At 34.4% G+C, this 13,914-nt stretch overlaps 2 protein-coding genes across 4 annotated transcripts; both read left to right on the forward strand.

Annotated features, from left to right (window-relative positions):
* Positions 1–2,752: 2,752 nt before the first annotated feature.
* LOC123678170 (ABC transporter F family member 4-like) lies at positions 2,753–6,231 on the forward strand. Its single transcript, XM_045615037.1, has 2 exons — positions 2,753–2,859; positions 3,181–6,231. Exons 1-2 carry the CDS (start codon positions 2,764–2,766, stop codon positions 6,184–6,186), a joined length of 3,102 nt encoding a protein of 1,033 aa, XP_045470993.1. The 5' UTR covers positions 2,753–2,763; the 3' UTR covers positions 6,187–6,231.
* A 3,435-nt stretch (positions 6,232–9,666) lies between these two features.
* LOC123678449 lies at positions 9,667–13,252 on the forward strand. 3 transcript variants are annotated; one of them, XM_045615479.1, is made up of 3 exons: positions 9,667–9,825; positions 12,431–12,985; positions 13,041–13,252. In XM_045615479.1, exons 1-3 carry the CDS (start codon positions 9,772–9,774, stop codon positions 13,065–13,067), a joined length of 636 nt encoding a protein of 211 aa, XP_045471435.1. In that variant the 5' UTR covers positions 9,667–9,771; the 3' UTR covers positions 13,068–13,252. The 3 variants fall into 3 exon arrangements, with proteins under 3 accessions (XP_045471435.1, XP_045471436.1, XP_045471434.1); XM_045615480.1 differs by having other exon boundaries at positions 12,431–12,907; XM_045615478.1 differs by having other exon boundaries at positions 12,431–13,252.
* Positions 13,253–13,914: the final 662 nt, after the last annotated feature.

Below are 13,914 nucleotides of genomic sequence, written 5' to 3' on the forward strand. Positions count from 1 at the left end.
CGTGAGTTGGGGTCTGGCAACGGCTTTTATTATCCTGAGTTTGGTGTTTATGCCCATTCGGCTTCTTCTTTCGATGATTGGGTATAGACGGTTCATCGCTTTGTTGGTTTTATCTACCCAATACTCAACATGTTGTTTCCACGTTAGTCCCGTATCCATGATCACACCTAGGTATTTTGCTTCTTTTTGCCATTCCACTTCGTTGCCGTCAATTGATAATTTTTCCTCCATTTGTAATTTTTTCTTTTGTAGTAGGATAGCTTGGCTTTTCTGTCCATTTATTTCAATCTTCCATTTAATGCACCATTTGGTTATTTCGTCTGCTGCTTCTTGTAATCTTTGGTGTATGATATTTGCTCTTCTGTGTTTGACTGCTATTCCTGTGTCATCCGCATAAAGGGCAAGCAAATTTATCGGATTCCTTGGTATATCATGGATGTATATATTATACAGGAGAGGTCCTAATACTGAGCCTTGTGGGACTCCTGCTTCTAAGTTTCTTCATCTTCTAATTTGACGTAGAAATTTCTATCCCTCAAGTAATTTCTGATGATTCGGCACATCTTATTTAAGTATCCTACTGTTCTCATCTTATAGGCTAGTCCTTCCTGTCATACTCTGTCAAATGCTCTTGTTACTTCTAGTAGTAGCAGTCCAGTAGCTTGTTTGTTTTGAAATCCCTGGGTGATATACTCTGTTAGTCGGAGAAGTTGTTGTTCAGTTGAATGTTTATCTCCGAATCCGAATTGTTCTGTTGGTAGAATATTCAGATTTTCGGTTTCTTCTTTGAGTCTCTTGGCAACTACTCTTTCTATTATCTTTCCCATGACTGGTAAAAGACTAATCGGCCTGTAGTTTTGCGGGAATTTTCTATTCTTTCCAGGTTCATTGAACACAATCACTTCGGCTGTTTTCCATCTGTTTGGAAAATGTTCTGTTCTCATTACTGCGTTTGCAATGTTAGTTATTGCAGCTATTCCTTTTTTGGGCAAATTTTTCAGCATAGTGTTTGTGATTTTATCTTTTCCTGGTGCTTTTCTATTTTTCAGTTTCCTGATTAATTCTTTGATTTCAGTAGGAGAGGTTGGACCCGTTATTGTCTCTTAGAAAACTCTGATGGACCATGTTGTTCCTAATATATCATTTCTGGTAGAGCAGAGAATTTTTATGCATGACGCCCAACTACTGCTCGAATAGTGACAGCGTGCTTGAATGAGGTTGGAATTTCAAGGTTTAACTGACCAGCTTGTCCCGATCTCCCATCGGAGATCTATGGGATCAACTGAGAAGACTATTAGGAACTATGGTTCTATCGCCAAATAATTCACTTCATGAAGCTCTTCATCAAGAATGGGAAAATATTCCACAAGAGAATATTCGAAGGCAAATCAAGCCGAGCATGCGAAAACGTTTGAAAGCTGTAATCAGAGCTAAAGAAGGTCACACGTCATACTGAAACAAACATTTTTACATTTACGATATTTTTTTTAATTTCAAAGTTTTAAAATGAAGCTTATTATTTTCATTCAAATCGAACAAAAAACTTGATATCTCTTCAAGCAATTCTCTTTTCCCTACAATTCCAGAAATTTCAAGATGCTCGTTAAGTGAGTGTATTTCTTTTTATGTTCTCCTTTTCAATACAATTTGATAACTCTTTATTCAGTATTTTCCTGGACAATTATTCTTGAATTTGATGAAAAACTGTAAGACTCACCCGCTTTACCTTGAGTCTGTGTTTAGGTATAGTGTTTATAATGTCACACCACTGATGCTTTGCATTAGGAAATAACAATATATCTTTTTCAATGTGTTCAATCGGAATTGTACAATTACTTGGACTGAATCCATTATGAGCTGCAAATTTTTTCATTCGTTATATGCTCAAAAAATATTAAGTAAGACAAAGTATTAAATTCCCTGAAAGACCTGATAGCTTTATATTTTTCCAAATATTGTTCAGCCAAATCAGCGAATCTGTCACGATTGACTCGTAAATGTACGATGTGATTTATTCATCGAAGTTTTTTTAATTCCTAATGATACAATTCTCACAAAACACTTCTTTACTATTCTGTCAGCCATTTTAAAATTTCATTGTCGATTTTTACAACTAATTTCTATATCAGTGAGTTAAACCCAACGGTTTGACTTTTAGCTCAAATTTTGGAGATTTTTGACATTTGCACAAAATAAAAGCTCGTTTTTTTCCATGGAACAAGCCTGCCAAAGTACGAAAGTTTTTATTCGATTTTTTGAATTCTGTACATTCCAATTTTAAATCTCAAAAGATTTCATTGGAGCTTGGACTTATTTTCCGATAAAAAAAATGTTTGTTTCAATTAAAAATTAAAAGAAACCAAATTAATTGAAATCCGAATAATGAGGTGAATATTGTGAACCGTAGCAATTCTGAAAGAAATGTTCGTGGATCAATACCTATAGGTTTTCAAAGAACTTTTAAAAGAAGTTTATAACTGTGTGTAACCCATAAGAAAACAAGACAATCTACATTACAGAAGTTTAATATTCTCATTTTGAATACCAGTTCAAGATTCATATTCTTATGGAACGATTAAAGATGATTGTAACAATTTTAAAAAATGATCTCACCGTGTTACAGTTTCGAATGTGATAAGTGATAAGTTAGGTAATTTAAAGATGTCTTTATCTTGGAATTAAAACCAATAGTCATTATCCGTGAGAAAATGTACAAAATTGCTGATGACTAATCTAATTTCATGATTTTTCGATGTCAAAAAAATGTATAAAATGAATTTTTCTCTGATTCGTTCTCAATTCGAGATGCGCTTAACACATCTCCTTCTTCTGTTCTTCGTTGGCTCCACATTATTTTTGGTAAGAAAATTTTTACACTCAGTTTGTTGCTTTGTTTTCACATAATACCAAAATATTCCAAAAATTATAATGTCTTCTGAATTAATTATTGAATCAAAGAGAAATCTGTCCTTCTTGAAAATGTGTCAACAAAATAAAACGCACTATCCACTCAAAAATATTATTTCATAGCTGATCGAAAATTAGAATGAATAAAGAAGTGATTGAACCAAAAATGATTAATCAATGGGAAAACACCTTCTTGATAAATTTGTTTTACCCTTCAGATATGACCATTTATATTTTTTGCATTGGATCTAATGATTCCATTTTTTTTTTCAGAATGTGGAGTCAAGGGCTAGGGACCCAAGGGTTAAACCTGACTCCGGAAAGTTATCACTGGCTTTGAAGAAATATTTTAAGGGCTCTGGCATTCATCCTTTCATCAATGGAGTAAATAAAGGGATCCTCAAATTGCTCACTAAGTCTGTTGGAAAAGAGAATCAGAAAGATTTTCTAGGGTTACTCTCTGCTGTACCTGAAAATATAGATCTTACATCACTCATAAACCGTGATGAACAATCGAGTAAGCAAAAGAAGGGAATACTAACTAAGGTGGATATTTTTCATCTATTGATAAGGTTGTCCAAACTAAAATGTGCTCATGGTGGATGCAAGAAACCCACTGAGCTGGATTCTGGTGATGACGAAGGTAATTCAGATTCTGATGTAAAGCAAGTACCGACAAAAAAAATCACTAAGAAAATCGAAGGCCTAATCAAGAAATTTTTCAAAAACATCAATGATCGGTTAGATAGAGTACTTGGAGACATATCTGTGGGTTTGGAAAAAACAATCAAAAAGTTACTTCACCGAGGAAAAAATTTGGAGGTTCTCTTTGGACTTTTATCGCAGTGGCCTAAGACATGTGATGCCAAGTCTAGTCTAGGAATAACTGACGATAAACCAAAATCTAAGAGAGAAGGCTTGTTGCGTCAAACTGAGATTTTACAAATACTCGTCCATCTTGCAAAAACTAAGTGCAATCATGGAGGATGCAAATTACTTAATATCGAGAGTTTTTTGTCGGAACAAGATTCTGATGACGACCAGACAAGTGAGGATGAATCCTCGAAACCACCTAAGCGTCATCCTTCTAAGGGCAAGAACAAGGAAGGAGATGCCTCTGATGAAGAGGAAACTGAGAAAACACCTAAAAAAAAACCTCCTAAAAGTAAACCACCAAAGGAGTCTGATGATCAAGAAAATTCTGGTGAAGATGATTCTCCAAAACCACCGAAACGTCATCCCCCTAAAGAAAAAAATGACGAAGAAGATGAATCTAGTCAGAAAGGACCTAAGAAACCAACTAAGGGAAAGCCACCAAAGGGAAAATCTCCAAAAGATGATTCCGATGATGAAGAACAATCTGGAGGAGACAATTCTCAGAAACCTCCAAAGCGTCATCCCTCTAAAGGAAACAATGATGAAGAAGATGAATCTGGCCAGGAAGAAAATAAAAAACCATCTAAAGGAAAGCCACCAAAGGGAAAACCTCCAAAAGATGATTCCGATGATGAAGAACAATCCGAAGGAGACGATTCTCAAAAACCACCAAAGCGTCATCCCCCTAAAGAGAAAAATGATGAAGACGATGAATCTGGTCAAAAAGGTCCTAAGAAACCACCAAAAGGAAAGCCTTCAAAAGGAAAACCTCAAAAAGATGATTCCGGTGATGAAGAACAATCAGAAGGAGATGATTCTCAAAAACCCTCTAAAGGAAAAAATGACGAAGACGATGAATCTGGTCAAAAAGGACATAAAAAGCCACCCAAGGGAAAGCCACCAAAAGGAAAATCTCCAAAAGATGATGAAGAACAATCTGGAGGAGACGATTCTCAGAAACCACCTAAGCGGAATAATGATGAAGAAGATGAATCTGGCCAAGAAGGTCCTAAGAAACCACCAAAAGGAAAGCCTTCAAAAGGAAAACCTCAAAAAGATGATTCCGGTGATGAAGAACAATCAGGAGGAGATGATTCTCAAAAACCCTCTAAAGGAAAAAATGACGAAGACGATGAATCTGGTCAAAAAGGACATAAAAAGCCACCCAAGGGAAAGCCACCAAAAGGAAAATCTCCAAAAGATGATTCTGATGATGAAGAACAATCTGGAGGAGACGATTCTCAGAAACCACCTAAGCGGAAAAATGATGAAGAAGATGAATCTGGCCAAGAAGGTCCTAAGAAACCACCTAAGGGAAAACCACCAAAGGGAAAATCTCCAAAAGATGATTCCGATGATGAGGAACAATCTGGAGGAGATGATTCTCAAAAACACTCTAAAGGACAAAATGACGATGATGATGAATCTGGTCAAAAAGGACCTAAGAAACCAACTAAGGGAAAGCCACCTAAAGGAAAATCTCCAAAAAATGATTCTGATGATGAAGAACAATCTGGTGATGATTCTCAGAAACCACCAAAGCGTCATCCCCCTAAAGGCAAAAATGATAAAGAAGATGAATCTGGCCAAGAAGGTCCTAAGAAACCACCTAAGGTAAAGCCACCAAAAGGAAAATCTCCAAAAGATGATTCCGATGATGAAGAACAATCCGAAGGAGATGATTCTCAGAAGCCACCTAAACGTAATCCCCCTAAAGAGAAAAATGATGAAGATGATGAATCTGGTGAAGTGGGTCCTAAGAAACCATCAAAAGGAAAGCCACCAAAAGGAAAATCCCCAAAGGATGATTCCGATGATGAAGAACAATCAGAAGGAGATGATTCTCAAAAGCCCTCTAAAGGAAAAAATGACGAAGACGATGATGGTCAGGAAGGACCTAAGAAACCACCTAAGGGAAAGCCACCAAAAGAAAAATCTCCAAAAGATGATTCCGATGATGAAGAACAATCTGCAGGAGATGATTCTCAAAAACCACCGAAGCGTCGTCCCACTAAAGAGAAAAATGATGAAGAAGATGAATCTGGTCAGGAAGAATCTAAGAAACCATCTAAAGGAAAGCCACCGAAAGGAAAATCTACAAAAAAAGATTCCGATGATGAAGAGAACAGTGATAAACAAAAGCCATCAAAGAAAAAATCGACAGAAGGCGACTCAGATGATGAAGAACAATCAGGAGACTCATCCAAGAAGAAACATAAATCCGGCAAAGATGATTCTGATGATGATGAGTCCCTTGAATCCCCTAAACGCAAACATAGACATAGAACACATAGAGAATATGATAGGGAGGAACTTTCAGAGAGCGATCAGCAACAAAGGTCTGATAAATCTAATAATAATAAGAGTAAACACCAAAAAAGATATCACTACAAGGAATACTAAGGTTATTTTTCAACTGTTATGTTATAAATAAATGAATCCGCATTATTTAATGTCTTTTTACATTCATGAATATTTGGCCTGGTGGCCGATATTTAAGCAATCACTTCCTCACATTTCCTGACCATACACCCAAATTTGTGTTCTTTTTCGTGCATTAGGTACAATAATATATTCAACATATTATATAGGATTTTCTCAAAAGAAAATTGGTAATTCATCCAACTGATAAATATATCAGTAAGTAGCAACATAATAATAATAAAGATACAATAATTGATTGAATAAAGAAATAAGTCATATTGTCATGCAAGATATATGTAGTCTTTCTCCTTAGAAAGCAAGAGTTAAGTACATATTGTAATATATAGATTCGTTTATGAAAAAATAACGTTATAGGATTGATCTTTAGAAAGGCCCACTTGAAGGAATTATATTTTGGTTTTCTATAGTCACGCAGATTTTGAGCTTCATTTTTCATTTGGTTCTTACACAGTGCTGTGTTTCATCAAATAATTTCTCTTAAAGTTTATATTATGGATAGAATTTTTTGTGATCAAGTGTTGTGAACAGATCCTATGAAATATTCACGGTGAACCATTTTTCGATAGCAGTCAAAATATTTTGAGGAATTTCCTTCCCAAGGCAGTATTTGCATATCAAAGTGTAATAACAAGTATCAGATTTGACATTTAACGGAGATAGAAGTTAATGCAGGTGGGACTTGCTGTTCCCCGGAAGAACTCAACCCCGTTCACCTTCAATCAAAGCCCAAGTTAACATCTGATAGCAAATCTTCATCAGAATAATAATTCGACACCAAATCCCGACCAGGAACAATTAACAGCAGTAAAGTCAAATGCTTCTACTGATATTTTAGAAAGAGAGCGAAGAGAAAAAAAAGAAAAATTAACGAGAGGAGCTAATGCCGATGAAAAGGAAAATCTCAAGAAAAAGCGATCTAAAATGGTAAACCATTAGTTATTTTCAATTTGAATTTACTTCCAAAAAAATATCGAGAATGGAGTATTTGATAATATTCATGAGATGAAGGATCCTAATTGTAATCAACTTAAACATTTCATTTGCTCCATCAATGTCTTACAGCAATTATTTTTTGTTCGTTTTTTTTTTATTTTGCTCAATACGAAGAAACCTTATATGTACTATGTATACTATGTATAGGATCTGTATCAATTTACTCAGCGCGAGTATGGAGAGAAAGGTTATCCATACCGAGTCTTTGAATGAGAATATTAATGAAAACTAGTAAAATATATTTCTAACACAAACATTGTAAATAGGTACGTTTATAGAATGGTTGTTAAAATATAAGAAAACTATGTTAATCTGACAGTTTATTGTCATTCAAGCGGAGTAAGATATCTAAAAACATGGTGAATGCACTCGTCAAATTTTGAATGCAATGACATTTGACCAAATTGAAAATATTAGTTTTAGTTCGTGGCGGCGCCGCAATGTCATACTTGTCATTTCCGTTGATTTTCATTGGATACATCAATTAAAACCCGATACTGACCAATCAAAAGCGACGTGTAACCGAGTATGATCGTGCAAGGTCGTGAAACAAAACACGAAACGTTTACTGGAATGAATTCAAATATTTGTAATAGAGAGAGTTTATTGGTATTACAATTACAAGAATTACTTCCATAGATCATAACTATAATGAAAGATAAACATATAGGTACATAATGGCACAAAACTCGTAAATAATAAATAACAAGAATCTTAATTTGTTGATAGCGCTGCCTACAGTTGACATAACGAAGCTTAACTAATATTCTCAAAATTGGCAAAACAAAAGTTAATCCGTTCATACACCTGGTTTTTAGACATCTTAAAGCGGAGCAATGGGCCTCAATGATTAAATAACTTGCCTCAAAACGGGACGGAATTTGAGTAGGTGCTCGTGTAAAGGATTATATTTTCATTTTTTTTTCCCAGATTTACTGACATGTTCAATCTTTTTCATTTTTGTGTTTTATGCTTAGGATGGTAATGATGAAAAACTTCTACACACAATGTACTGAGCATGATTGAAGAAGCAAGTGTTCATTGTGAGACAAATAAGAAATCAAAAATTAATTTTGATTGAACGAGTTAGCAAAAATCCAATTGATAGCACATTTCATTTTATTGGATGTTCAAGAGTTTTTTCATGATTAGCAATGCACCAGTTCTATCCTCTGTTCAAAGCTTCAGGCAGTTGATAACATCGTCAAATAACTAGAAAATATAATAAGACGTAATATAAGAAAAGTATTTTGAAGAAAAATGTATGAAATTACGCAAAATCTTAAATTCACAACTATGTATATTATATCCAAAGCTACTTGAATTATTCTATAAAAACGTTAAGCAATATATTCACTGGCCCCAAAGGAATTTCTGGAAACTTGGACAACCCTTGTATAATCGAAATGTTCATCTACCTCCAAGTCAATTTGGATATACTATACCACTGCATTTTTTTTTTCAGTCGTTACAGTTTCAAAATTCGTCATGCTGTAAGATTTTATTATCGCGGTGTAAACTGATGCGTGAGGTTGGAAAAAAAATCAGAAAACAATATGGTTTTTATTTTCGAATATAATGATACGAAATACAAAAATAAATTATTCTATGGAGAATTACTTTGAAGTACTTTATCATGACCATCTTGAGTATGAAACACCAGAGAATTTCTTGGAAAAAACAACAAAAAATTGTTTTAAATATTTCAAGACGAATAATATTTTACAGAAGAAAATGTATATTCCCTATTCGAATATTGCAAAACCTACCCAATATTTTAACAATAAATGCCGCCTGTTTGAAATTCAATATATTTAAGTATGTTAAATATTCAAAATCATGCCGTTCTTCTGGACGATCGAATCATCAAAATTCCTCATCTAGATTAACTAAGAAGTTACAACAATACAATTCTATGATCTATGGTGAAATGAATTTCGAATGAATAAATGAGTGCTCAAGAGCTGCTGAAACGGTGCTTTTCTCGTATGGATTGACATTAACTTCGAATGTTCTATGAAATATAAATATTCTTTTGAGATAGAGCAATACAAAAAAATTATCAACTTCAAACAACAAAGTATGTGTGGATGTTATCTTAGTATTAGCAGAGGTAATGTAATTGGGGCATCTAAAAGAGACTCCACTGGCGATAATACTAACAGCAATCACCATGTACTTTTGCTAATACCACTCATCAGAAACAAAACACATGATTTGAATGAAATTTTCTCATGAAAATTCACGAAAATAACTATCCTACGATTTTGAGTTATTGAAAACTTATTTGAAAACACCCTGTATAGATGCTGTGCTGTTAATTATGGAACTAATAAAGGATACTTACAAATAACATTATTCCATGTCTTTTCTGCGTTTTTGCACGAATTCCATATAATTGATCAGTAATACGATAACTGAATGTCCCCAAATATGTATTCCATAATTATTCGTGAGTAATTCGAGTTTTCGACATTCCTATTGTTTAAGTTTTTTATAAATATTTGAAGAAAGAGGTCGATTATACCACATAACGTAGGTTCGTCTGAAATGAAAATTGCGCTTTTAATTTGTTCGATCGTAGTGGGCTCCACACTCATTGCGGTAAGTTGTGTTGTTATATGAATTTTTCAAGCATGAAACATGAAATTCAGATGAAAATCTCACGTGAATTTCTTAAACTTTAGTATTTCTTAAAGTTGAAATGATATATTTGAGAATATTAATGTAAGAGAAGAATATAAATGACATCAAGAATATGCTTATTTTGAGACATACACATAACCACAAAAATAATATTGTTAATGGTTTATCAATCTATTTTGATCAGATAGAAAACAGCAATACTAGATTAGCAATTAACTATTACGTTACCAAAACTATGATTAAGAGTGTATTAACATAAGTTCCACAATGAATTTATTGACACCTTTTTCAGATTCGAAAATAGTGAGAAAAGGAATAGTATGTAGAAAATTATTTTAGTAGAGAATATCTTTTAATTATTTTTACTCTTCATGGTCGGTCGTCCTGTAATTTCTATACTTTTGGAAAATGATGAGAATGGGGAAGTACTTACGTAACGCCGTTCATTCATACACCCTAGAAATAGGGTTATAATTTGAAAATCGAAAGTTATGATCAAATTTTTTTCACAATTTTTGGCATAATATTTGAAACACCCTGTGATGATATTTCTCAAGTTCAAGATATGCACGATATTCCTACATCATTCTAGTCCGAGAAAGTGAATCGAGTATACGCATAGGATATTCACAGTAAAAATAATTCACGTAATAGTGACTTTAGAAATTCTCACTTTTTTTCGGTTTTTTCTTTATATTTTGAAAACTGTAAGGACCAACGCAAAAATTTTAGCAAGGAGAAATTTAGAATGCAATTCTTGATAATATCTGAGACATAACATGAAAAAAATTTTTTTTCGTTTCTTGGATAACCGAAAGTGCTGGAGCTTATAAAACAATTTAGCTGAATATTTCCCTCCTGTCAAAAATTCTATGTAAATGGAATGCAGTTATCGAAAGTTACAGCGAATATTTCCCTCCTGTCAAAAATTCTATGTACTTATATGGAGAACAATTATCGAAAATTACAGCGAATATTTCCCTCCTGTCAAAAATTCTATGTATATGGAGAACAATTATCGAAAATTACAGCGAATATTTCCCTCCTGTCCAGAATTCTATGTAAATGGAATGCAATTATCGAAAATTACAGCGAAAATTGCATTGTAGGAAGCGAAATAGCACTGCGATAATTTTTCTGTTCATAGATGCATAGTTTCTATGCATCTTACACGGTCGAATCTATGACATCTATGGAATCTGTCACTTGACAAGTTAACAGTTCATTCGGGAAATATTCCCCCGAATTATACTCGTGCATCAAAATGACCGGATAATTTCGCATTCCAGCGTGTTTTCTTTGAAAAACTGCATTCGGTCATTTTCATTTTTGGAGAAAGAGCCATCCACCTTCGGTGTCGGGCTCTTTCGCCAAAAATGAAAATGACCGAATGCAGTTTTTATGACAACAAGCTGTCATGCAAAATTATCGGTAATTTTGATGCACTTGTGCAATTACTTACGATAATTGCATTGTGGGAAGCGAAACAGCACTGCGATAATTGTTCTGTTCATAGATGCATAGTTTCTATGCATCTTACACAGTTCAAATCTATGGCAATTCCATTCTACATCAGTGTTGTAACAACAGTTGTAACAGTGTTTGTAAAGAGCCCTCCACCTTCGGTGTCGGTGTCATATTCCGAATTTTCAGATTTCAAATAAGCTCCGTTTTCCAGAAACGTCTAATAAGCATTCGAACATGAAACACCCTGCTTTTGTTCTAAATTCGAACCTATCTTGAAAATTGTCAGTTCCAGAATCTGCGACGCAATCATAGATTGATTGTTTTTTACTTATAATGCGGGATATACAGGTTTGGTAAATACATTCGGAAATATAGGATATTCAATCATAATATCACAAGAGCATAGACAATATTCGATTGTACACTGATTCACCAGATGTAATTCGCGAAACATCACGAGAGCGCAGCTCGAGTTTCGCGAACTACGTCGAGTAAAGAGGTTCGTATAATCGAAATATATTGTCTATGCTCGAGGTGGTATTCGTTCGGATTATATAACGAATAATTTCAATAACAATAACCAAAGCACTAGTCTTCGATAATCCAATGACATTTCACTGAGCTTGACTTTTAATTTTATGGAAATGACCCAATATGGCAAGAGGCGAAACACCAAAACGATTATACCACGTCGTCAAGGGTATATCCACTTATTAATACGCCGTAACTATGGTAAATTTTCGGATTCTATTGATTCCTCAAAACATGAGTTATTTGATCAACGTTATTCCAGAAAATACTCATGGTTCATTGGAACAGTGCAACATTCATAACATCTGCGTGATACGATATCGACTAAACGCGTGTTCTATTTCAATGGCGAAGTGGGGATGGTTACAGTTATGACCTCGTTTTTTCTATATCGTTCTAATTGTTTCACTGTTGCAATGGAGCATAAGTATCCTCTGGAATAACGTTGAATACCCTATCTTTCCGAATGTATTCACCAAATCTGTATATTGATATATGTTTGGTAGCTATCTAACTCGTTGAATTCAGATTCCAACAAGCATTAATTCATTATATCATTTTCCAGAATGTGGATTCAACGCTCCCATTACTGGGAGCACCTTTGGCTGCACCATTACTATTGGGAGGCCATGTTCTACGATCACGTGTAATACCCAGATTGCATTTATTTGAAAACTTCATGAAATCAATACATACATATTTTGGCGAAAGATTAGAAGGTTTTCATAGTTTAGTCGATGGGTTTGGTATAGGCATACAAGGAATTCTGAATGGAGTGTTCGGTGATGACTGTGGAAAATTCCTGGGACCCCTATCCCAAATACCGGAGGGAGTAGATCTTGAACCGCTTCTTGGCGATAAGTTAAAATCTAAAGCAGATGTATTTGCTATGTTGATACCACTGGCGAAGAAATATTGCGAAACTGGACAATGCGAAAAATTACCAATAGATCACCTCCAAGGAAAACCAATTGCCGGTGGGTTGGGAGGAGAATTCCAAAAATCTATTGAACAATTTTTCAGCAGCTTCGAACCCCAAACAGTAAGTCGTCTTGACACCTTCCATTCAAATGTGGATGATTTGATAAAATCTCTGCTAGCAAATGGTAAACATGGCGAAGTACTCGAACTTTTGTCGAAGTTACCGCCAGATGTTGATCCATCCCTTGTTTTAGGAAAAGAAGGTTGCTCCCACGTTGTAGATGGAAAATTGTCTCGTCAAGATCTGTTACCAATATTGGTACATTTTTCGAAATCGAAATGCTCGAAAGGTTGTGGTAAATCTTGAAAATGTGAAATCGAACTCATCTTATTCTAAATAAAATAGTAGTTAAATAAAAATTTCATGTAGAAATGTGGAATTCGAATAAAACTGGTGGTAAATTGAGTTACTCGTTTTATTTCTTTTCCACAAAATTTCCATCACATTCTCCATAGCCTCCGAAGAATATACATGAAAAATCTTCAAGAAAATCTCTTCAACTGTCTATATTTTCTAGGCAAAATGTTGGACCTAGGGGAGAGTGAGGCTAGTGAGCCATACGGGGCAAGTGCGTCTTTCGCAATATATTCTTTGACCGGCAATATATCCGGCAAAAATTAATACAGTTTACGAGTGAATCAATTAGCTCGTAGTGTCAATGAAAAACTTTATGGAAAATAGTGAAACTTGAGTAGATATGGACATTTATCGTGATACAACTTTTGTCTTGTTATATTTCAGGTGAATTAAACAAGGATTTTTCATAATTTATAGAGAAATTCTAAATATTTTATACAGTGCATCATACAACATCAAACTCATGTTATTAGGCTTGATATTTAGAACGTTGCCAAACATAAGCGTACTTTGCAAAACATTAATTTCACTTTTTATGACACATTGGGGCAAGTGAGTCTCGAGTACTAAAATAATCACAAATTCATACTTTGAAGACCAACTCTAAGAAAAAATAAAAACAGCGAGAACCAAAGCAGTTATAAGAACTTTGAGAAGGCTGGACCAAGTTTTTTGAATGAAAAAGAAGGAAAAGAGAAAGAGAAATGAAG

This window comes from Harmonia axyridis, chromosome 4 (assembly GCF_914767665.1).
Source record: "Harmonia axyridis chromosome 4, icHarAxyr1.1, whole genome shotgun sequence".
Classification (NCBI taxonomy): Eukaryota; Metazoa; Arthropoda; class Insecta; order Coleoptera; family Coccinellidae; genus Harmonia; species Harmonia axyridis.

Coding starts and splice junctions, on each gene's coding strand:
- LOC123678170 (XM_045615037.1), top strand. CDS start 2,764: ATGTATAAAATGAATTTTTCTCTGATTCGTTCTCAATTCGAGATGCGC. Junction 2,860..3,180: donor TTGGCTCCACATTATTTTTG/GTAAGAAAATTT, acceptor TTTTTTTTTCAG/AATGTGGAGTCAAGGGCTAG.
- LOC123678449 (XM_045615478.1), top strand. CDS start 9,772: ATGAAAATTGCGCTTTTAATTTGTTCGATCGTAGTGGGCTCCACACTC. Junction 9,826..12,430: donor TGGGCTCCACACTCATTGCG/GTAAGTTGTGTT, acceptor ATCATTTTCCAG/AATGTGGATTCAACGCTCCC.